This window comes from Globicephala melas, chromosome 14 (genome assembly GCF_963455315.2).
Source record: "Globicephala melas chromosome 14, mGloMel1.2, whole genome shotgun sequence".
NCBI lineage: Eukaryota > Metazoa > Chordata > Mammalia > Artiodactyla > Delphinidae > Globicephala > Globicephala melas.
Genome location: NC_083327.1, coordinates 27,460,946 through 27,485,659, shown reverse-complemented (window position 1 = coordinate 27,485,659; position 24,714 = coordinate 27,460,946). Strand labels below are relative to the sequence as shown.

The following is a 24,714-nucleotide window of genomic DNA, read 5'->3' as shown; positions in this document are numbered from 1 at the left end:
GAGAACATGCAAGAGATGATTAATAAAGACCTAGAAGAACTAAAGAACTAACAGAGATGAACAATACAATAACTGAAATGAAATATACTCTAGAAGGAATCAGTAACAGAATAACTGAGGCAGAAGAACGGATAAATGAGCTGGAAGACAGAATGGTGGAAATCACTGCCGTGGAACAGAATAAAGAAAAAAGAATGAAAAGAAATGAAGACAGTCTCAGAGACTTCTGGGACTACATTAAACATACCAACATTCGAATTATAAGGGTCCCAGAAGAAGAAAGGAGAGAGAAAGGGCCTGTGAAAATATTTGACGAGATAACAGTCTCAAACTTTCCTACCATGGTAAAGGAAATAGTCATCTAGTCCAGGAAGTGCAGAGAGTCCCATATAGGATAAACACAAGGAGGAACACACTGAGACACATGTTAATCAAACTAACAAAAATTAAATACAAAGAAAAAATATTAAAAGCAACAAGGGAAAAACAACAAAAAACATACAAGGGAATCCACAGGTTATCAGCTGATTTTTTAGCAGAAACTTTGCAGGCAAGAAGGGAGTGGCATGATATACTTAAAGTAATAAAAGGGAAAAACCTACAACTAAGAATACTCTACCTAGCAAGGCTCTCATTTAGACTTGACGGAGAAATCAAAAGCTTTACAGTCAAGCAAAAGCTAAGAGGCTTTAGCACCACGAAACCAGCTTTATGACAAATGCTAAAGGAACTTCTCTAGGCAGGAAACACAAGAGAAAAAAAGAGGAAGGGAAGAAAAAAGACCTACCAAAACAAACCCAAAATAATTAATAAAATGACAATAGGAACATACATATCAATAATTACCTTAAATGTAAATGGATTAAATGCTCCAACCAAAAGACACAGACTGGCTGAATGGATTCTAAAACAAGACCCATATATATGCTGTCTATAAGAGAACCACTTCAGACCTAGGGACACATACAAACTGAAAGTGAGGGGATGGAAAGTAATATTCCATGCAAATGGAAATCAAAAGAAAGCTGGAGTGGCAATATTCAATCAGAAAAAATAGACTTTAAAATAAAGACTGTTACAAGAAACAAGGAAGGTCACTACATAATGATCAAGGGATCAGTATAAGAAGAAGATATAACAATTGTAAATATATATGCAGGCAGCATAGGAGCACCTCAATATATAAAGCAAATGCTGAGAGCCATAAAAGGGGAAATAATAGTGGGGGACTTTAACACCCCACTTACAACAACGGACAGATAAACCAGACAGAAAATTAATAAGGTAACACAAGCTTTAAAGGACACATTAGTCAAAACAGACTTAATTGATATTTATAGGGAATTCCATCGGAAAGCAGCAGAATACACTTTCTTCTCAAGTGCACACGGAACATTCTCCAGGATAGATCACATCTTGGGTCACAAATCAAGCCTCAACAAATTTAAGAAAATTGAAATCATATCAAGCATCTTTTCTGACCACAATCCTATGAGATTAGAAATCAATTACAGGAAAAACACTATAAAATACACATGGAGGCTAAACAATATGTTATTAAATAACCAAAAGGTCACTGAAGAAATCAAAGAGGAAATCAAAAATACCTAGACACAAATGAGAACAAAAACACGCTGACCCAAAAACTATGGGATGCAGCAAAAGCAGTTCTAAAAGGGAAGTTTACAGCAATACAATCTTACCTCAAGAAACAAGAAAAATCTCACATAACCTAAAGTTATACCTAAAACAACTAGAGAAAGAAGAAAACCCAGACTTAGTAGAAGGAAAGAAAAATCAGAGTAGAAATAAATGAACTAGAAACAAAGAAAATAGTAAAGATCAATGAAACTAAAAGCTGGTTCTTTGAGAGGATAAACAAAATTGATAAACCTTTAGCCAGACTCATCAAGAAATAAAGGGAGAGGACTTGAATCAATAAAATTAGAAATGAAAAAGGAGACGTTACAATGGACAAAACGGAAATACAAAGGATCATAAGAGACTACTAAAGTCAACTATATGCCAATAAAATGTACAACCTTGAAGAAATGGACAAATTCCTAGAAAGGTACAACCTTCCAAGACTGAACCAGGAAGAAATAGAAAATATGAACAGACCAATCACAAGTACTGAAATTGAATTAAAAAACTCCCCCAAAACAAAAGTCCAGGACCAGATGGCGTCACAGGTGAATTCTATCAAACATTTAGAGAAGAGCTGACACCTACCTTTATGAAACTCTTCCAAAAAATTGCAGAGGAAGGAACACTTCCAAGCTCATTCTATGAGGCCAACATCACCCTGATACCAAAGCCAGACAAAGATATCACAAAAAAAGAAAATTACAGGCCAATATCACTGATGAACATAGACACAAATGTTCTCAACAATATACTAGAAAACCGAATACAACAACACGTTAAGAGGATCATACATCCTGATCAAGTGGGATTTATCCCAGGGAGGCAAGGATTCTTCAATACAGTATATGCAAATCAATCAATGTGATACAGCACATTAACAAATTGAAGACTAAAAACCATATGATCATCTCAATAGATACAGAAAAAGCTTCTGAAAAAGTTCAACACATTTATGATAAAAACTCTCCAGAAAGTGGGCATAGAGAGAATCTACCTCAACATAATAAAGGCCATATCTGACAAACCTACAGCAAACATCATACTCAATGGTGAAGATCTGAAACATTTCCTCTAAGATCAGGTACAAGACAAGGATGTCTACTCTCGCCACTTTTATTCAACATACTATTGGAAGTTCTAGTCATGGCTGTCAGAGAAGAAAAAAAAATAAAAGGAATCCAAATTGGAAAAGAAGAAGTAAAACTGTCAATGTTTGCAGATGACATGATACTTATACACTGGGATTCCTAAAGATGCTACCAGAAAACCACTAGAGCTCATCAAGGAAATTGGTAAAGTTGCAGGATACAAAATCAATACATAGAAAGCTCTTGCATTCCTATATGCTAACAAAGAAAGATCAGAAAGAGATATTAAGGAAACAATCCCATTTACCATTGCATCAAAAAGAATGAAATACCTAGGAATAAACCTACCTAAGGAGGCAAAAGACCTGAACTCAGAAAACTATAAGATGCTGATAAAAGAAATCAAAGATGACACAAAGAGATGGAGAGATATACCATGTTCTTGGATCGGAAGAACCAATATTGTGAAAATGACTACACTACTCAAAGCAATCTACATATTCAATGCAATCCCTATCAAATTACCAAGGGCATTTTTCATAGAATTAGAACAAAAAAATTTTACAGTTTGTATGGGAACACAAAAGACAACACAAGCAATCTTGAGAAAGAAGAGCGGAGCTGAAGGACGAGGCTCCCTGACTTCAGAATAAGTACAAAGCTACAGTAACCAAAACAGTATGGTACTGGCACAAAAACAGAAATACAAATCAACGGATTAGGATACAAAGTCCAGAGATAAACCCACACACCTATGGCCACCTAATCTATGACAAAGGAGGCAAGAATATACAATGAAGAAAATACAGTCTCTTCAATAAGTGATGCTAGGAAAACTGGACAGGTACATGTAAAAGAATGAAATTACAACACTCCATAATACCATACACAAAAATATACTCAAAATGGATTAGAGACCTAAATGTAAGACCGGACAGTATAAAACTCTTAGAGGAAAACACAGGCAGAATACTCTTTGATATACATCTCAGCAATATCTTTTTTGATCCACCTCCTAGAGTAATGAAAATAAAAACAAAAATAAACAAATGGGACCTAATGAAACTTAAAAGCTTTTGCACAGCAAAGGAAACTATAAACAAAATGAAAAGACAACCCTCAGGATGGGAGAAAACATTTGTAAATGAAGCAACTGACAAGGGATTAATCTCCAAAACATATAAACAGCTCATGCAGCTCAGTAACAAAAAAACCAACAACCCAATGAAAAAATGGGCAGAAGATCTAAATAGACATTTCTCTAAAGAAGACATACAGATGAACAAAAAACACATGAAAAGATGCTCAACATCACTAATTATTAGAGAAATGTAAATCAAAACTACAATGAGGTATCACCTCACACTGGTCAGAATGGCCATCATCAGAAATCTACAAACAATAAATGCTGGATAGGGTGTGGAGACAAGGCAACCCTCCTGCACTGTTGGTGGGAATGTAAATTGGTACAGCCACTATGGAGAACAGTATGGAGATTCCTTAAAAAACTAAAAATAGAGCTACCATATGACCCAGCAATCCTACTACTGGGCATATACCCAGAGAAAACCATAATTAGAGAGGATGCATCTCGATGTTCACTGCAGCATTATTTACAATAGCCAGGAAATGTAAGCAATCCAAATGTCCATCAACAGAGGAATGGATAAAGAAGATGTTGTGTATACATACAATGGAATATTACTCAGCCATAAAAAGGAATGAAATAATGCCATTTGCAGAGACATGGATGGACCCAGAGATTGTCATACAGAGTGAAGTAAGTCAGAAAGAGAAAGACAAATATCGTATAATAGCACTTATATGTGAAATCTAGAAAAGTGGGATAGATGAACTTATTTGCAAAGCAGAAATAAAGTCAGAGATGTAGAAAACAAACTTATGGTTACCAAGGGGAAGGAAAGGGGTGGGATGAATTGGGAGATTGGGATTGAAATATATACACTACTGTATATAAAATAGATAAGTAACAAGAACCTACTGTATAGCACAGGGAATTCTACTCAATGCTCTGTGGTGACCTAAATGGCAAGGAAATCTAAAAGAGTGGATATATGTATCTGTATAACTGATTACTGTACAGCAGAAACTAACTCAACATTGTAAAGCAACTATACTCCAATAAAAATTAATAGAAAAATAAACAAAATAAAAGAAACCCTTTATCAAGTTAAAGAACAATTTTTATTAAGAGTTTTATTAGTAATGAGTTTTTATTTCCTCAGAAGTTTAGTATCAAGATGATCATGTTTTATCTCTTTTAAATAATCAATTAAGTCTTATTTACTTAACACTTACATAATGTTTACCATGTGCCAGACACTAAGGGCTTTACATATATTACCTCATGTAATCTTTATAACCATTCTGTAAGGTAGATTTTGTTACTTTTTCCAGTGAGAGATGAGGAAACTGAGGCATAAGAGTTAAATACACAGCTACTAAGTGCTTGAGCCAGGACTGAATGTGGGAGATTTGGACTCAGATTTCGTACTCTTGAATCCCCTCTTAGATTATTGCTAATAAACACTTCTCATATATAAGTTTTCTTCAGGAATTTTGCATATATTTTCATTAATGAGATCACTGTATGAATCTCTTTTTTGTGCTATCCTTTAATGTTTGAATCAGAACTGTGTTATCATTATAGAATAAAGTTGCAAGTCTTCTCTGGTAGCCAGTCTCCGAGATGGCCACCAATGCTCCCCATCTCCTGATATTCATAACCTGTGCAGTTGCCTCCCACATTGCACCAGGGTTGGTTTACCAGCAGATAAACCAATAAAATAGGGCATAAGTGACAGTCACTTTCTAAATTAGGTCAAAACACTGTACCTTCTGTACTGAACTCTCTCTTTCTCAAATCATTCATTATGGGGAAGCCAGCTGCCATGTATTAAGGAGACAGTCCTGTGGACAGGCTGCCCGCAAACTAAGTCCTGTATATCTGAAACACTGTAAATCAACCATACTTCAATCAAAAAAAAAAAAAGTACTAAGTCCCATTCCAACAGCTAAAAGAAACTGAGGTCTGTCAACCACCACATAAGAAAACTTAGAAGTAGATCCTCTAGGCCTCTGATGACTATAGTACCAGCCAACAACTTGATTATAACCTTCTGAGAAATCCTGAACCAGACTCACCAGGCTAAACCACTTCCAGATTCCTGACCTTTAGAACTTGCATGAGATATAAAATGTTTGTTGTGTTAAACTGCCAAGTTTTGGGGTAATATGTTATACAGCAATAGATAATGAGTAAACTTTCCACTGTATTTCACTATCACAAAAATCAACCAGTTCTCAAAGGTTGAACAGAACTGACAGGTAAGATCTGGTGCTTTGAGAAAGACATACACTCAATAAAACTTCAGAATTTTTTCTAGGATGTAAGTCAATTTAGATTTTTTAAACTTCTCTCTGTACAAAAAGTAAAATTTTTTTGTATTTTCCAAGAATGCTGTCTATTTTTTATATATTTTAAATATGGTGATATAAAACCTTAAGTGCTCTTCTATCCCTATAGATCTATTTCCTTTCAATTTTTGATATTATGTCTTCTCTGTGTTTTTCTTTTTTAATCTTGCCAGTGGTTTGTCTATTTTTTTCTTCCCCACAGTGGAAAAATAATTTTTCCAGGCTACTGATTTTGAAGGTTTTGTATTTTATTTAATTAAGTGCTTACTTCATCCTTATTAATCCCTCCTTCTAATTTTAGTTTATTTCATTATCCATGTCCTACTGGTATTGATAATCTCAGTGCTATTTATTTTTAATCATCCTAAATTTTCACTTTTGATCTTAAAAGAAGTGTTATTTTTAGTTATAATGTTATAATTAAAATTTTAGACAATTTTTTACTTTTTAAATGTTTATTTTGGCCTTATTTTTAATGTTCAGTTATACTGAATATGGTCAGAGAATACAGACCATATGGTTATATTTTTTGTGAATTTATTAAGATTAATGTTGCTAACTATCACGTAACCAATTTTTGAAAAGTATCCTTGGATTTTAAAAATGATTCTTATTCTCTTGCTATTCATTGTAAAATTTCCTTTGCGGTGCTATTCAAAATCCTTTTCATCATTACTTCTATTTGTTTCCATGATTCATTAATTTCTGAAAGAAATAAATAAAATTTTATACTTTGAGAAATTTCCCCACATTTGTAACATGCCTTACTATCTGGGTAGAATATACTTGGTCTTACAACTGTCTTCAGACTTTCGCCTGCATTTTTTATGTACCTGGGCGTGTATGTGTTTGTGTGTGTATGGGTTATACAAGGTTTAAATGAAATACAGATTTTGACAAATTTTTAAGCAGCAATTTGTCTTCTAACTACTTTAGAAATATTTAAATTCATATGGTTAACAAAACTTGTTTTTAGTAAATCTTTGACATCCAAGATACTTAGACATGTTAATCTCACTAATTACTGTATTATCTTCATAAAAACACTGCGATTTTCTTTCTTTCCTGCTAAAATAAACAGTAAGTATATGAATATAAAACATATACAGAATAATAGTAAGGAAACTTTAATAATAAGCTATGATCTAGATGAGGTTTAGAACTCAGAAATTTTTTATGAAAAAATGTATTATTAGAAAAGATTCTAGGGCTTCCCTGGTGGCGCAGTGGTTGACAGTCCGCCTGCCGATGCAGGGGACACGGGTTTGTGGCCCGGCCTGGGAAGATCCCACATGCCGTGGAGCGGCTAGGCCCGTGAGCCATGGCCACTGAGCCTGCGCGTCCGGAGCCTGTGCTCTGCAACGGGAGAGGCCACAACAGTGAGAGGCCCGCGTACCGCAAAAAAAAAAAAAAAAAAGATTCTAAGTCACTTTCACATCAAGTTTTAATTAAAACAACTACTCCAAAAATTATAATTACTATCCTCATATCCAAAAGGATAGTTCACAAGTATTTTATTTTATTATCAATAATACCTTTAGAGGTTCTAGTTCAAGATGGCCATGTAGGGGGAGCCTTAACTTACCTCCTCCCAGGGACACACCAAATCTACAACTATATAAGGAACAATTTTCTCTGAAATAAACTCCTACATACTGGGTAAACAAAAAAAGACTGATGTTGAAATGGGTAGGAGAGGCTGAGACACAATCTAACCATAAACTCCACTCCTGGCATGTAGACCCATAATCAGGAGGGAACCCACAACTCTGAGCTTCTTCCTGAGGAGCACAGGATGTGAAATCTACATCTGGCACCCCAACTTTTAAGACCTGCACCTGAGAGACAAGCACCCAAAACATTTACATTTGAAAGTTAACAGGGCTGTTGTCCATGAGACACACAAGGCTATAGTGAACTGAGAAACATACTTAAAAGGCTCATGAGGATTCGCTATGCCTACACCCCAGGGCCCAGCACAAAGGCAGCCAATTAAAATGCCTAGTCTTTCTGTAAAAGAGACTTATATGCTTATCTTAGAGCTTCGGCTTAAGTGGCAGGCACCTAATTTAAGGCATACCTAGAAGCTTACTGAATACTCTCCAAAGACCAAGGAGCCTCCCCCATCTCACTCCAGGTCACCTTATCTTCCAGAAAGAAGCTTGTATATGCATCTGATGGCCTGGTTTTTGCAGCTGCTGCTAAGTAAGGGGGCACTACCTCGATCACCTGGCTCTGGTGGCCAGAGTGGTGGACATTTATGAGTTCCATAGGACTGAAACAAAGAGAAAGAGTTCGTAACCAGCAACAACCCACAGGACAAAGCAGAGAGGCAATAGACAGGCACCTAATCTTTCTGTAAAAGAGGACTAAAATCCTATTTTCATAGCTTTGGCCTGAGGGGAAGACATCAAATTAAACACACATCTAGGGGCCAACTGCAATCTTGTGCAGAGACCAGGGAAAGAAGTGGGCACCTACTTTGCAAACACCCTCCACCCAGCCCCAGGTCGTGGTAATCTTTGAGAATGGAGCTTCTGCCCACATTTGGTGCACCAGCTTTTGTGGTTTCTGCCCACAAGAAATAACCCTTGATAGCCTGGCTCTGGTGGCTAGTGGGTATTGTATTCATGGGTCTAATGGGATGGCATAAAGGAAGAAACGGTTCTTAACTATCATGCAGGGCTCAGTACAGAGGAAGCAGAATGAAATATCCATCTCCCAGGCTTCCATGGAAAGAGGTATATATGTATAACTTAAAAGTTGCTGCCCGAAGTCTGGCTTCCAATCAGCCTGAATTTAGGTGCTGACTGAGATCCTCCCTTTTAGGACACTGGCAGGTCTTGGGAAACCCTCAACGGCTGGGAGCCACTAAGAACCAAGTAGGTGGTTTGGACAATCACAAGGATATGAGAGACAGCCAAGAAATAGGACAGGGTTAAACGTTAAGGTTCATCTCCTACATGAGGCAACGCCTTCAAGACTGGGAGAAGAGGTTTCATCTAATACATAGAACCAACACAAAATGTCAGGGAAACTGAAAAAACAAAGGAATATGTTCCGAATAAAAGGACAAGATAAAAACTTCAGGAAAATACTTAATGAAAAAGAGATACATTATTTACATGACAAAAAATTCAAAATAAGTAATAAATATGCTCACCAATGTCAGAACAAAACATGAAAGAAGTGAGAATTTTAAGAAACAGAAAATAAAGGAAAGTACTCTACAGAAATGATGAAGTTGAAGAATACAACAACTGTACTGACAAATATGAGGGTTCAAAAGCAGATTAAGAGCAAAACAAAAGATCAGTGAACTCAAAGACAGGACAGTTTAACTCCTCCAACTAGAGCAGCAAAAAGAAAAAGGAATAAAAAAGAGCAAAGATAGTTTATGGAATTTATGGGAAAACATCAAGAGGACCATTATTCGCACCAGGTTCCCGGAATGAGGAGAGAAAAAGGGCAGAAAATTTATGTGAAGAAATAGTGGCTGAACACTTCCCTAATTAGGGGAAGGAAACAGCATCCAGATTTATTTATATATATAATATAAATAAATCATCAAAAGTTAAAAGCAAGGACAGACTGTATGAAGAAGCAAGAGAAAAACAACTTCTTATACACAAGGGAATCCCCAAAAGACAATTAGCATATTTTCCAGCAGAAAAATTGTAGAAGGATGTGGCATGATATATTTAAAGCTCTGAAAAAATTAAACTGCCAACCAAGAATACTCTACATGGTAAAGTTATCCTTCAGAATTGAAGGAGATATAAAGAGTTTTCCAGAAAAATAAAACACAGAGTAATGACCAATAGCCCAGTCCTATAAGAAATGTTAAAGGGACTTTTTAAGCTGAAACAAAAGGGTGCTAGACAGTAACAGGAAAAAAATACAAATATATAAATCTCACTGGTAAAAATTAACATACAGTAAAATTTAGAAAAACCTAATGTTGTAAACGTGATAAATTAATCACTTATACAAACACTAGTATGAAGGTTAAAAGACAAACAGTAAAAATAACTATAACTGCAATAATTTGATAGTGAATATGCAAGATAAGATGATGTAAATGGTGACTTCAAAAATATAAAATGGGGGTAAGTAAAAATGTAGAGCTTTAGACTGTTACCAAATTTGTTATTGACTTAAAACAGACTATTATAAATATAAATTGTTTTATGTCAGCATTATGGTAACTACAGAGCAAAAACCTAGATTAAATATACAAAAGATAAAGAGAATGGAATCTAAGACTGCCACTACAGAAAATCATCAAATCACAAAGTAGGAGATCAAGAGAAGTAGAGAGGAAAAAAGAAATTACAAAACGGCTATAAAACAATAAACAAAATGGCAATAACTCCATACCTATCAATAATTAAGTGTACATGGACAAATTCTGGGAAAACAAACAAACAAGCAAAAAACCCAGAGAATAGCTAAACAGATTTTTTAAAAGTCATCTATATCTTACCCACAAGATGTACAAACACATGCAGTCTGAAAACGAAGGGATGGAAAAATATATCCCATGCTCTTGGAAACCAAAAGAAAGCTGGGGTGGCAATACTTACATAAAACAAAGAAGAACATAAAACACACTGTAATACGAGACAAAGAACAAAGTAGGTCATTACGTAATGATAAAGGGATCAATACAATAAGAGGATATGACATTTGTAAATATTTATGCACCCAACATAGGAGCATCCAAATATAAAAGCAAATATTAAGAGACCTAAAGGGTAAAACAGCCATACAATAATAATAAGGGACTTTAATACTCCACTGACAACGCAAATGGATATATTCTTAGAAACATACCACCTTCCAAGGCTGAATCATGAAGAAACAAAATCTGAGCAGACTGATTACTAGAAGGGAGATAATCAGTAATCAAAAACCTCCAACAAACAAATCCAGAATCAGACCGCTTCACTGGTGAGTTCTACCAAATATTCAAAGAAGAATTAATACGAATCTTCTCAAATTCTTCCAAAAATTAGAAAAGAAGGGAACACGTCCAAACTCATTTTATGGGACAAGCATTACCCTGACACCAAAACCAGTCAAGACACCACAGTAAAGAAAATTACAGGCCAATATTCGTGATGAACAGAAATGCAAAACTCCTCAACAAAATATTAATAAGCTGAATTCAACAATACAACAAAAGTATCATATGCTCTGATCAAGTGGAATTTATTCCAGGGGTGCAAGGATGGTTTAACACCCTCAAATCAATCAATGTGATACACACCATTCACAAAATAAAGGATAAAAAGTCATGTGATCATCTCAACAAAGCAGAAAAAAGCATTACAAAATTTACAAATTAACAAAATTTAACACCCATTCATGATACAAACTCTCAACAAAGTGAGTATAGAGAAAAAGTACTTCAACAAAATAATGGCGATATATCACAAGCCTCCAGCTAAAATCATACTCAAGGGAGAAGAGTCGACTGTTTTTCCTCCATGATCAGCAACAACTCAAGGATACCCACTCGCACCACTTTTATTCAATAAAGCATTGGAACTCCTAGCCAGAGCAATAATGCAACAACAATAACAAATGAAAGGCATCCAATTCAGAAAAGGAGGAGTAAAACTGTCTCTATTTGCAGATGACACTGTGTGACATAGAAAACTCTAAAGATTTTATCGAAAAACTGTTAAAATAAACAAATTCAATAAGCTTGCAGGATACAAAATCAATATACACAAATCACTTGCATTTCTATTCACTAATTATGAACTCAGAAAGATAAATTAAGGAAACAATCCTATTTATTGTACAACTGCATCAAAAAGAATAAGATACCTAGAAATAAGCTTAACCAAGAACATGAAAGATTTGTACACTGAAAATCATAAGATGTTAATAAACGACATTAAAGAAACAGAAATAAATGTTAAGATAGCCCACACTCATGGATTGGAAGAATTAATTTTGTTAAAATGTCCATACTATCAAAAGCAATCCATAGATTCAATGCAATCCCAAAGGCATTTTTCACAGAAATAAAACATACAATCCTAAAATTAGTATGGAACCACAAAAGACCCTAAAGCCAAAGCAATACTGAGAAAAAAGAACAATGCTGGAGGCATCACACTCCCTGATTTCAAACTATATTACAAAGCTATACTAATCAGAACATAAAAACAGACACATAGATCACTGGAACAGAATAGAGAGCCCAGAAATAAGCCCAGGCACCTATGGTCAATTAATAACAAAGGAGCTAAGAATATACAATGGGGAAAGGACAGTCTTTTCAATAAATGGTGTTGGAAAAACTGAGCAGCCACATGCAAAAGAATGAAACTGAACCACCATCTTACACCATACACAAAAATTACCTAAAAATGGATTAAATTCTTAAGCATAAGACCTGAAACCATAAAACTCTTAGAAGAAAATAAAGGTAGTAAGCACCTTGAAATTAGTGTTGGTAATGATGTTTTGGATTTGACACCAAAACCAAAACAACAAAAGCAAAAATAAACAAGTGGCACTACATCAAAAATGCTTCTATACAGCACATGAAACCACTAACAAATGAAAAGGTAACATAATAGATGGGAGAAAATATCTGCAAATCATGTATCTGACAAGGGGTTAATATGCAAAATATATAAAGGACTCCTACAACACATTAGCAAAAAAAAATCTGATTGAAAAATGGGCATAAGTTCTGGATAGACATTTTTCCTAGGAACACGTACAGATGGCCAACAGGTACTTGAAAAGGTGCTCAACATCACTAATCATCAGGGAAATGCCAATCAAAACCACAATGAGATATTACCTCATACCTGTTTGAATGGCTATTAACAGAAACACAAGAAATAAGAAGTGTTAGCATGTGGAGAAAAGGAAACCCTTGTGAACATAAATTGATGCAGCCACTATGAAAACAGTATGGAGTTTCTTAAAATAATTTAAAATAGTATTATATTTTCCTGCAATTCCCCCTCTGGGTACTTATCCAAAGGAAGCAAAAAGACAAATACCATATGATCTCACTTATATATGGAATCAAAAACAAAACAAAGCAACACCAAAAAACCCCACAAAAAGAAAACATAAACAACCAATTCATAGATACAGAGAACAGATCTGTAGTTGCCTGAGACAGGGGGTGGGTGAAGTGGGTGAAGATAGTTAAAAGGCACAAACTTCCAGTTATAAAATAAGTAAGCCTCCAGGATGTAAAGTACACCTTGATAACTACAGTTAATAATACTGTATCGTATATTTAAAAGATGCTAAAAGAACAGAACTTAAAAATTCTCATCATAGGAAAAAAAAATTGTAACTACATGTGGTGATGGAAGTTAACTAGACTAACTGAGATAATCATTTCACAATATATATATATATCAAATCATTATGTTGAACACAAACTAATCTAATGTTATATGCCAATTACATCTCAATAAAATAAATTAAATTAAATACCTTCAGATTATATTTATGAGCTTTATCCAAAATAGTTGGTACCAAGTTATCAGTAGGTTCTCCATTCTCATCATTTGAGTCAGGTGGGTACCAAGATAGGGCTAGTACACCTAATAGAAACAACCAAAAAGAAAAGAAAAATAAACACAGGAACAGAAATGAGGTATTGTTAAAAAAATAAAGGTATTGGTAAAAAATACAGGTATTGTTAAAAAAAAAATACGGCAGAATAAGGACCAAATTGTTAACAATAAAAAGAAACATATTCTCAAATAATGTTGTTTTGTTACTTTACTTAGATACCACTTAAGTTTATTTGATTACTTTGTATACTCAATACTTTAAACTTTTTATCAGGCATCGGTATCTTCTAATTAATTAGTAGATTTTACTTTCTAGAATAAGTTTTATATTTACAGAAAAATTATACAGAAAGTAGTTTCTATCTTCTCCTCTGCTACTCACTCTGCTACTCACATCCCCCCATGCCACACAGTTTCTGTTAGTATTAACATCTTACATTAGTACAGTAAACTTGTTACAACTGATGAACCAATGTAGGTATATCATTAACTAAAGCCCAGAGTTTACATTAGGGTTCCCTCTTTGTATTGTACAGTTCTATGGCTTTTGACAAATGTATAGTGTCATGAACTGACTATTACAGTAACACACAGAATAGTTTTACAGCCCTCAAAACCCTTTGTACTCCACTTATTAATCCCTCCTCCATGTCCTTCCTCAATCCCCCAGAAAATAACTGATCCTTTTACTATCTCTATATACTTTGCCTTTTCCAGAATGTTATGTAGGTGGAATCATAAAGTAACATTTTCAGACATTTCTTATACTCTGAAATATGCATTTAAGTTTCATGTCTTTTTAAGACTTGACAACTCATTCTTTTTTTTGCTGAATAATGTTCCATTGTATCAGTGTGCCACAGTTTGTCCACTTACCTATTGAAGACATCTTGGTTTCTTACAATTTTTGGCAATTATAAATAAAATGGCTATAAACATTTATGTGCAGATTTCTGTGTGGATCAATATCACTTAACAGAAGATTCAAGAAATTTTTTAAATTACAGTTTATCCCTGTAGTACCTACTTACTTTTGAACTGATAAACTACAAAAAGAAAGTTTTAGAAACAATAAGCCTGCAAAGAAATTACTAACTGGAGAGGGAAATCTTTGAAATCAACTAATCCAAAGCCTCATTACATATATAAAGAAGCAAGAGGCCACTAAAAGTATTGTACTAATTTCTAAATCATTTAACAGACTCTTTCAGACAAGGAGGAAAATGCAATGTTATCAAAAGACAAGCACGTGGAAATACAGAAAAGGCAAGGTTAGAAACTGGCATAGAACTAAATTTTAAGACTTAAATTTGCGTTAACTATGTCATGTATAAACAGCAGTCCCATCTAAAGACAAAACAGAACTTCTAGGTTAACAGAAAAAAAAAAAAGATACCTGTCCCCTATACAATCTGAAAATAAAAATAGCAATAAGAACACAAAGAGATAGAAAAAAGAATCTATAATATATGGGGCTTCAGGGGAGATTCTGGCTACCTAAGAAAGCAGTCATATGGAAAAACAATGTTGATGAGAAAAGTGTCGGAAGACAACTGATCAAACATTCAAGCTGCCTACTTCTCCAGCTTATAAGAAGGACATCACCAATGAAAAGTGACAATAAAGATTTTCTCAACATGGGACCTATGAAAAAATCTTGCAAAAAAAATGGTGAAAAAGAACATGGGAAAACATTATAAAGTAGAAACATACAAAAGAAATATTATGCCATAGAGCTCAGGAAAATTATGAACACAGCATGCTTTGATGAAATTAAAAACAAGATTCCTGTTTCTAATAGATTAGGTTACTTAGACCAACATTCCCAACAAAAACAAATTATTAAATAAGATATGGGAACAAAAAACTTCCAAAAGCCAAAGAGCTGAAGAGAGTAAAGAATTACCTGTCTAAAATAAAGTGAAAATGTGAAGTCAGAGAAGTAACTGAGAAAGGAAGTCAGTCTGCCCTAAGCATAATTAGGAGAAGTAAACCAGCCCTCAAAATCAGTGGATTAAATCCCGGGTGGACAATGCTTGGGAAGTCCTCTAGCTTGAAAGGGAATTTAAGGTGGTTAATATTTTCTACTGTACAGCACAGATATAGAATATTTTCTATATCTACAAGCACAGATATAGAATATTTTCATTATCACAGAAAGTTCTATTGTACAGCATTGCCAGTATTCTGATTCTCTAAACACCTTATCAACTTGTTCTTCTCCAATGATTTTTTTCTTCCTCCCTATCCTTGCTGAAGGTATACTCTAAGGCTTGGGGAGAATGTTCTCTGTTCTTCCTTATCCTCTTACTGTGTTTCAGTCAATTATCACTTCCACATGTTGAATTATACCCCCATATTGTGCTCTACAATCCAATTTATCTTTGTACGGTGTCTTCTGGGCTGTGTCACTCACTCATGAGCTTTGAATAAGTAATGGCCTGGGAACCAAGCCAATGATGGTCCTACTCCTGAGGAGAACTGGCCTATTTAAATGTTAATGAATCCTTCACAGTAACCCAAAAGGTTTCTCTAAAATATGTAAACCAAGTATCATTTATAAATAAAATCTTTTACTGTGTATTTCTACCACTCCAATTGCTAAGGGAAAAGGGATACTCTTTAAAGTCCATTCTTAGAATATTAGCATATTAAATGCAGACCACTTCATAATGATCACATCCTCCCTCCGCAGCACTTACCACTGGATCCTCAATATAACTGATACCCAAAAATATTTTTGTTAAGCAAAATGCTTCTAAACAGGGTAATAGTTAAAAACACAGGTAGGAAATCAGATAGACCTGGAGAATCCAGTCCCAATTCTGCCATTTGATAGATGTTTAGCTTCAGGTAAGTTTGTCTACTTAAGTTTTCACATTTGTAAAATGGGAATAAATTCAGTTCATAACCTAAAAGACTGTTTTAAAAAGTATACATGAGAGAATGAACTATGAAGAGTAAGACCTCCCCCAAAAAGTGATTAAAAAAAACATTTAATAACAAGAAGACAGTAAAACAGTATGTAAATTTGTTACCTCAACAGAGCTTGTGATAGCTTCTTTTACATATAGGGAACTTAGTGCTTCTTTCAAACATCTCAAACATTCTTTCAAACTAAAGATTTAATAGAAAGAAAGCAAGCCCATTTCCAGGCATACACACAATTATGCAGGATGACAGTTTCAAGAAAAATTATAAGACATAAAAAAGCAAGAAAAATAATGCACATTCAAAACAATCAATAGAGCCAGACTCAGATCTGAAATAGATGTTGAAATCACTAAACAAGGAATTTTAAATTATTATTATGATTAAATGTTAAAAGATCTAATGGGAAAGATAGTCAACATGTAAGGTCAGGTGGAAAATATTAGCAGAGAGATGAAAACTAAAAGAATCAAATAGAAATGCTGGAAATTATAAAAATATTAAAAGAGATGAAGAATGCTTTCAACAGACTCATGAACAGACACAGCAGAGCTGAGGAAAGAGTCAGGTAATTAAGCATGTCACAAGAAATTATCATAACAGAAATGTAATTAGAAAAAATGACTGGGGGCAAAAAACAATAAACAATGCATCCAATACCTCTGGGATAAATATCAAAGTTCTAACATACATGTAATTGAAAGCTCAGAAGTAAAAGGTATATATAGAGAAATAACAGCTAAGAATTTTGCAAAGTTAATGACAAAAAGCAAGAAATTCAAGAAGCTCAGAGAACACAGAGAAGGCTAAATACCAAAAAACAACAACTAAAGATATATTAAAACTGCTAAAAGTCAAAAACCAAGAAAAAACATTGCATAGAAAGTCAGAGAAAAAAGACAGATACATACAGAAAAATTAAGATATAAAAAGATGTTTAAAAATTACAGCATACTTCTCATCAGAAACCATGAAAGACAGAAGACAATGGCATAATATTTTTAAAGTTCCAAAAGAAAACAAATAAAATACCCCCAAATCTGCCCATTGAGAATTCTGTAGCAGATGAAGTATCATTCAGATAAAAGATACAAACAAGATGTAAAAAACTTCATTGCAAGCAGATTAGTATTACAAGAAACGGTAAAGGAAATTTTTGAGGGAGAATGAATGTGATACCAAACATCCACTTGGATTTACTCTAAAAAATGAGGAACACTGGAAATGTAATAAAGGTGAAATAAACACTCTTGTGTTTATTTATGTAATGAAGGTGAAATAAACACTCTTTTTTTGTCTTTTACTTTTAATTGCTTTATAAGATGACCAAATGTTTGAAGCTGTGGTCAGCAACACATTGCCCATGAACCAAATCTTGTGGCAGAACTGAGTAGTTACAAAAACAACGTGGTACATAAAAATCAAAAATATTTATTGTTACCTGGTCCTTCACAGAAAATGTTTGCCAAGCTCTGGTCTATAATAGGAGTAGTGTATAGTGCTTTTTCTAATAGAATAATTATAACAACATAAGCAAAAAGTATGGGAAGGAAAAACTGGGAATATACTGTGGTGAGGTCCTTATACTACATATGAAGCATGTATTATTTGCAAGTAGACTCATTACACATAAAGATATATTTTGTAAACCTTAGGTTATAAACTAAAAAAGAAAAAAATTAAATACTAAGCAAAGAGTAGACACTAAATGTAATCATAAAAAAGTATGAAATTCCTAAAAATCTTATATGTTCTGGTATAATGTTATAAGTCATAATTCTAGTTATTACTTTAAAATGTATATCTCAGAAATAACTAAATTTCCTTGTCAATTGCATTATGAACTTTCGTCAAAAAAAAGAAATAGGAAGAGACTGAAAAGATAGTAGATTTCAATCAATCCAACTATATAAATAAATCATATTAGGTGCAAACAGTCTAATCATACTGATTTAAACACAGAATTTTCAGATTGGATTTTAAAAAAGCAAAACCTAACCATATGTTGTGTCCAAGAAAACCACTTTAAGTATAAAGACAAAGATAAGTTAAAGGTAAAAGAATGAAAAAGGATACACGAGGCAAACATTAATCAAAGAGAGCTGGAGTTGTTATAGCAATGTGAAACAACGTAGACTTCAAAACAAAGAATATTACCAGCAATAAAGAAGGATTATTTCATAACAAAGGACTTAGTTATCCCCAAAGATATAATAGTCCTAAATGTTTATGTACTTAAAAAAAGACCTTCAAAATATATGAAGCAAAAACTGACAAACCTGAAAGGAGAAATAGATGAATCCACAATTCTACTTGGAGACTTCAAAACTGCTTTATCAGTAACTGATAAAACAAGCAGAAAATCAGAAAGGATAAAGAAGATCTGAACAATACTATCAAGAACTTGAACTAACTGACATTTATAAGATAGCCCATTCAACAGCAGCAGAACACACATTCTTTTTCCAGAGAATCAATGAAACCAAAAGTTGGTTCACTGAAAGAGTCAACAATAATAATCAAACTCTATAAATACTGACAGGAAAAAAGTGAGAAAAGAAGCAGAAATCTTTTGGCAACATCTATATAGACACCATATACTTTAAAAGCATAAGAGGGCTTCCCTGGTGGCGCAGTGGTTGAGAGTCCGCCTGCCAATGCAGGGGACACGGATTCGTGCCCCGGTCCGGGAAGATCCCACATGCCGCGGAGCAGCTGGGCTCATGAGCCATGGCCGCTGAGCCTGCGCGTCCGGAGCCTGTGCTCCGCAATGGGAGAGGCCACAACAGTGAGAGGCCCGCGTACAGCAAAAAAAAAAAAAAAAAAAAAAGCATAAGAAAAATAATACACACGGCTCTTTGCCCAAAAAACTAACAAATTAGATGAAATGGACCAGTTCTTTCAAACATAAAAGTACCCAAACTCACTCTAGAATAAATAGATAACATGAATAGTCCTATGTCTATTAATGAAATTTTGTAGTTAAAAAAAGAATGAAATCACCAGCCCAAGAAGATTTTGCAGGTGAATTCTATCAAATAGGTAAGAAAAAAAAACCCAACTCTACTCAGTCTCTTCCAGAAAATGAAAGAGGAAAGACTTCTTGACTAATTTTATGAGGTCATAACCTACTCTAATGGCAAAAGACAAAGACATCAAGAAAAGAAAAACCACAGACAAACATCTCATATGAAAAAGGACACAAAATCCTTTAAAAAGATGAGCAAACAGGATTTAGCAATATAGAAGCAGGATAATAAATCATCACCAAATGGGGTTTATTCTAGGAATAAAATATGAGATTCAACATTTGAAAATCAATCCATATAAGTAACTATATTAAACACTAAAGATTAAACAGTCAATGGATCAAAGAAAAAATCACAAGGGAAACTGGAAAACACTTAAAGAGATGAATAAAACAAAAACATGACATACCAAAACTTATGGGATGTGGCCAAAGTGATGCTAAAGGGTAAACAAATAGCTGTAAATGTTACAAACAAGGAAAATCTCAAATAAACAACTTTACAACTTAAGGAACTAGAAAAAGAACAAACTAATTCTAAAGCTAGCAGAGGAAGGAGATAATAAAAGATTAGCTCAGATATAAATGAAACACAAAACAGAAAAACAATAGAGAAAATCAATGAAACCAAAATTTGTTTTTTGGAAGAGATCACAAAATCAACAAAACTTTACCTGGATGAACTAAGAGGAAAAGAGAGAAGATACAAATTACTAAAATCAAAGATGAAAGTGAGGATATTACTACTGATTCTACAGAAGCAAAATGATGACTAAAGAGTACTAGGAACAATTTTACACCAGCAAATTTGATAGCCTAGATGAAATGGACAAATTCCTAGAAGCCCAAAACCTACCCAGACTGAATTATGAAGAAATAAACAATTTGAATAGACTTATCACTATTAAGAAAATTGAATCAATGAACAAACATCTCCTGACCATAAAAAAAGCCCTAGACCAGATGGCTTCATGGGTGAATTCTACCAAATATTTAAAGAACTGAAGCAATCCTTTTCAAACTGTTCCAAAAACCAAAGAGGAGAGAATATTTCCCAACTCATTCTATAAGGTCAGCATTACCTTAATACCAAAGCCAGACAAAGACACAAGAAAACTACAAACTACCATCCCTTATGAATACCGATGCAAAACTCCTCAAAAAAAATATTAGCAAATTGAATTTAGCAGCATACTAAAAGGGTTACACATCATGACTAGGTAGGGTTTATTCCTGGAATGTTAGGATGATACAACAAATGGACATTGATCAATGTAATATACCACATTAACAGAATGAAGGGAAAAATAAATAAATGGTCATCTCAATTGATGCAGAAAAAGCATCTGACAAAATTCAACACTCTTTCCTAAAAGCACTCAAGAACTAGGAATAGAAAAAAAAATACCACAACATAACAAAAGCTTTAGATGAAATAGCTACAGTGAACAGCATACTCAAAAGACTAAAAGTGAAAGACTAAAAGCTTTTCCTCTAAGATCAAGAACAAGGCAAGGATGTCTACTTTCACCACTTCCATTTAACACAGTACTGGAAGTTCTAGACAGCAATTAGGGAAAAAAAGAAATAAAAGGCATCCAAATTGGAAAGAAAGAAGTAAAATTTTCTCTGTTTGCAGATGACATGATCTTATATGTAGAAAACTCTAAAGATTCCACATACACAAAATAATTAGAATACGTGAATTAATCATAATTGCAGAATACAAAATTAACACACAGAAATTAGTTTCATTTCTATACAATAACAAACAATCTGAAAAGAAAATTTCACAAACAATTCAAACACAATAGCATCAAAAAAGAAAATATACTTATGAAGTAACTTAAGGAGGCAAAAGATTTGTACAATGAAAACTACAAAACATTGCTAAAAGAAATTAAACACAACACGAAAAATGAAAGCATGTCCCACGTTCATGGATTGAAAGAATTAATTTTGTTAAAATGTCACGACTATTCAAAGTGATCTACAGATTCAACGTGATCACTATCAAAGTCTCAATGACATTTTTTGCCTAAATAGAAAAACCCATCCTGAAATTCATATGGAATTTCATGTGATCCTGAAGAGCCAAAATAATCTTGAAAAAGGACAAAATTGGAGGATTCATACCTCTTGATTTCAAAACTTATTACAAAGCAACAGTAATCAACATAGTGTGTTGTGGTACTGGTATAAAGACAAACATACAGACTAATGGAATAGAATAAAGACCAGAAATATATCCTTGTATATTTGTTCAAAACTTTTTTGACAGAGATGCCAAGCCCATTCAATGGGGCAAGGATGGTCTTTTTAACAAATGGTGCTGGGAAAACTGGATGTTCACATGCAAAAGATTTAAGTTGGACCCTTATTTAACACCATACACAAAAATTAACTCAAAATGGACCACAGATCTAAATGTAAGACCTAAAACTATAAGACTCTTAGAAGAAAATAAGGGAAAAGCTTCCTGACATCAGATTTGGTAATGATTATTTGGATATGACACCAAAAGCACAGGTAACAAAATAAAGAATAAATAAACTGGACTTAATGAAGATTTAAAAATTTTGTGCATCAAAAGACACTATCAACAGAGTGAAAATGCAACCCACAGGATGGGAGAAAATATTTGCATATCATTTATCTGACAAGGGATTAATACATCCAGAGTATAGAGAGAACTCTTAAAACTCAACAATAAAAAAAAAATAAACCACCAGACTAAAAATGAGCAAAGGACTTAAATAGAAATTTCTCCAAAGAAAATATTCAATGACCAATGAGCACATGAAAAGATGTTCAACATCACTAATCATTAGGGAAATGCAAATCAAAATTAAAATGAGATACTACCTCAAACCCATAAGGCTCGCTCCTATTTAAAAAAAAAAAAAAATACCAGAAAACAATTGTTGGCAAGGATGTGGAAGGATTGAGATCCTTGTGCACTGTTGCTAAGTATGTAAAAAAGTACAGTTGCTGTGGAACACAGCAGAGCAGTTCCTCAAAAAATTAAAAACAGGATTACCACATAATCTAGTAATTCCAATCTAAGTATATAACTAAAAAAATTGAAGTTGAAGTCTGGTTATTGAAGAGACATTTATATTTGTACACATGTTCATAATAGCATTATTCACATGCCTAAAATGTGGGAGCAACCCAAGTGTCCATCAACAGATGAATATATAAGCAAAATGTGGTATCTACATACCATGGAATATTATTCAATCTTTAAAAAGAATGAAATTCTGCAATATGCTACAACATGGATGAACCCATATGATGCTAAGTGAAATAAAACAGTCACAGAAAGATAAATACTGCATGATTCTACTTATATGAGGTGCTTAGATACAAAATAATAGAGACAGAAAGTATAATGATTGTTGCCAAAGGTGAGGTGAGGGGAATAGGGAGTTATCATTTAATAGGTAAAGTTTCAGTTATGAACATGAGTTATGAAGATGGATGGGGGTGATGATATACAGTGTTATGTATGTATTTAATATCACTGAACTGTACACTTAAATATGGTTAAAATGGTAAATTTTATGTTATGTGTATTTTACCAGAATAAAAAGAATTTGAAAAAAATTTTTTAAAGATCTTATCAATGGGTACAGAAAAAAAGCATTTGATAAAACTCAGCATGGTAAAACTCTCAGCACTAGTAATAGAAGTGAACTTCTTTGACTTGATAAATGACATTTAAAAAAACCCTGGAACTCATATAATACTTAATGAAGAAAGACTTCTTTTCCCCTAAGATCAAAATCAAGTATATCCTCTTCTCTTACCACTTACATCCACATAACATCGGAAGTCCAAACCAGTGCAATAAGGCAAGAGAAAGAAACAAAGGTATACAGATTAGAAAGGAAGATACAAACATGTCTTTATTTGCATTCAACTCTCTATAAACACAAAGAATCCACAAAAATGTTCCTAGAGTTAATAAACTGAGTTTATCAAAATCACAAGATACAAGATATAGATATAAATATATAGTATTTCTACACACTTTTGATGGGCAAAAAAATAAAAATTTAAGAAAACAGTATCATTTATAATAGCACCCCCCCCAAAAAAATACTTAAAATAAATGTAAAAATATATGTACAGAATCTGTACACTGAAAATTATAAAAATCTAAAGAAAGTTAAAAAAATTTAAAGTCCTGTATAAATGGAAAAATACATCACGTTTATGGAATGGAATATTTAACTTGTTATTGTTCAACAGTGGTAACTTAATTTATTATTTTAAAAATGTCAACTTTCCTCAAATTGATCTATACATTTAAGCCAATCCCACTCTAAATTCCACCAGGATATTTTAAAGATACGGACTAGTTGATATGGATAGGCAAAGGAATTAAATAGCCAATGCAATTTTGAAAGAGAACAAAGAGGAATCATACTACCTGACTTCAGGAAGCTAAAGCAATCAAGACAGGGTGGTACTGATGAAAGGACAGACATATTAAATCAACAGATCAGAATAGAGTCCTGAAATAAACCCAAACAAATATACACAGTCATTGGATTTTTGATAAAAGTAGAACATTCAATGGAGATAGTACAGTCTTCTTAACAAATGAAGTGAGAAATGCCCATATTACATTCTTAGCAGAAAGAGAGGCATGTCCATTTTCCAGAGATGAAAGCTACATACTACAGTTCTATGGATCTACAGAAGACAACATGCTTTCAAGAAAAAAATTACAAGGCATATGTAAAAACAAGAAAAACCCAGCACACTCCCAAGAGATAAAGCAATCAGTAGAACTAAACTCAGTCATCTATAGCAATATGAAACCATCACCAATCTGCATTTATAAATATGCATTTTAAACTTAATACAATTACTCTAAAAGGAAAATTTATGACATTGTGTTAGATGTTAATTTAAACGTCAAAAATCTAATTCATTTTACTGTAAGTTCTATTTCTTCTACTTATATGTACAAATTTTAAAGGCAGGAGATACAGAGATAATTGTG

The 24,714-nt window shown here is 33.6% G+C and overlaps 1 protein-coding gene across 2 annotated transcripts in view; it reads right to left on the bottom strand.

Annotated features, from left to right (window-relative positions):
* The window catches only part of MANEA (mannosidase endo-alpha), a 78,870-nt gene that overhangs the window by 31,672 nt on the left and 22,484 nt on the right, over nt 1-24,714 (bottom strand). For both annotated transcript variants that reach the window (XM_030859513.2, XM_060283852.2), the window contains exon 3: nt 13,656-13,765. In XM_030859513.2, coding sequence (XP_030715373.2) covers nt 13,656-13,765 — 110 coding nt within the window. The remainder of the gene's footprint in view (nt 1-13,655; nt 13,766-24,714) is intronic.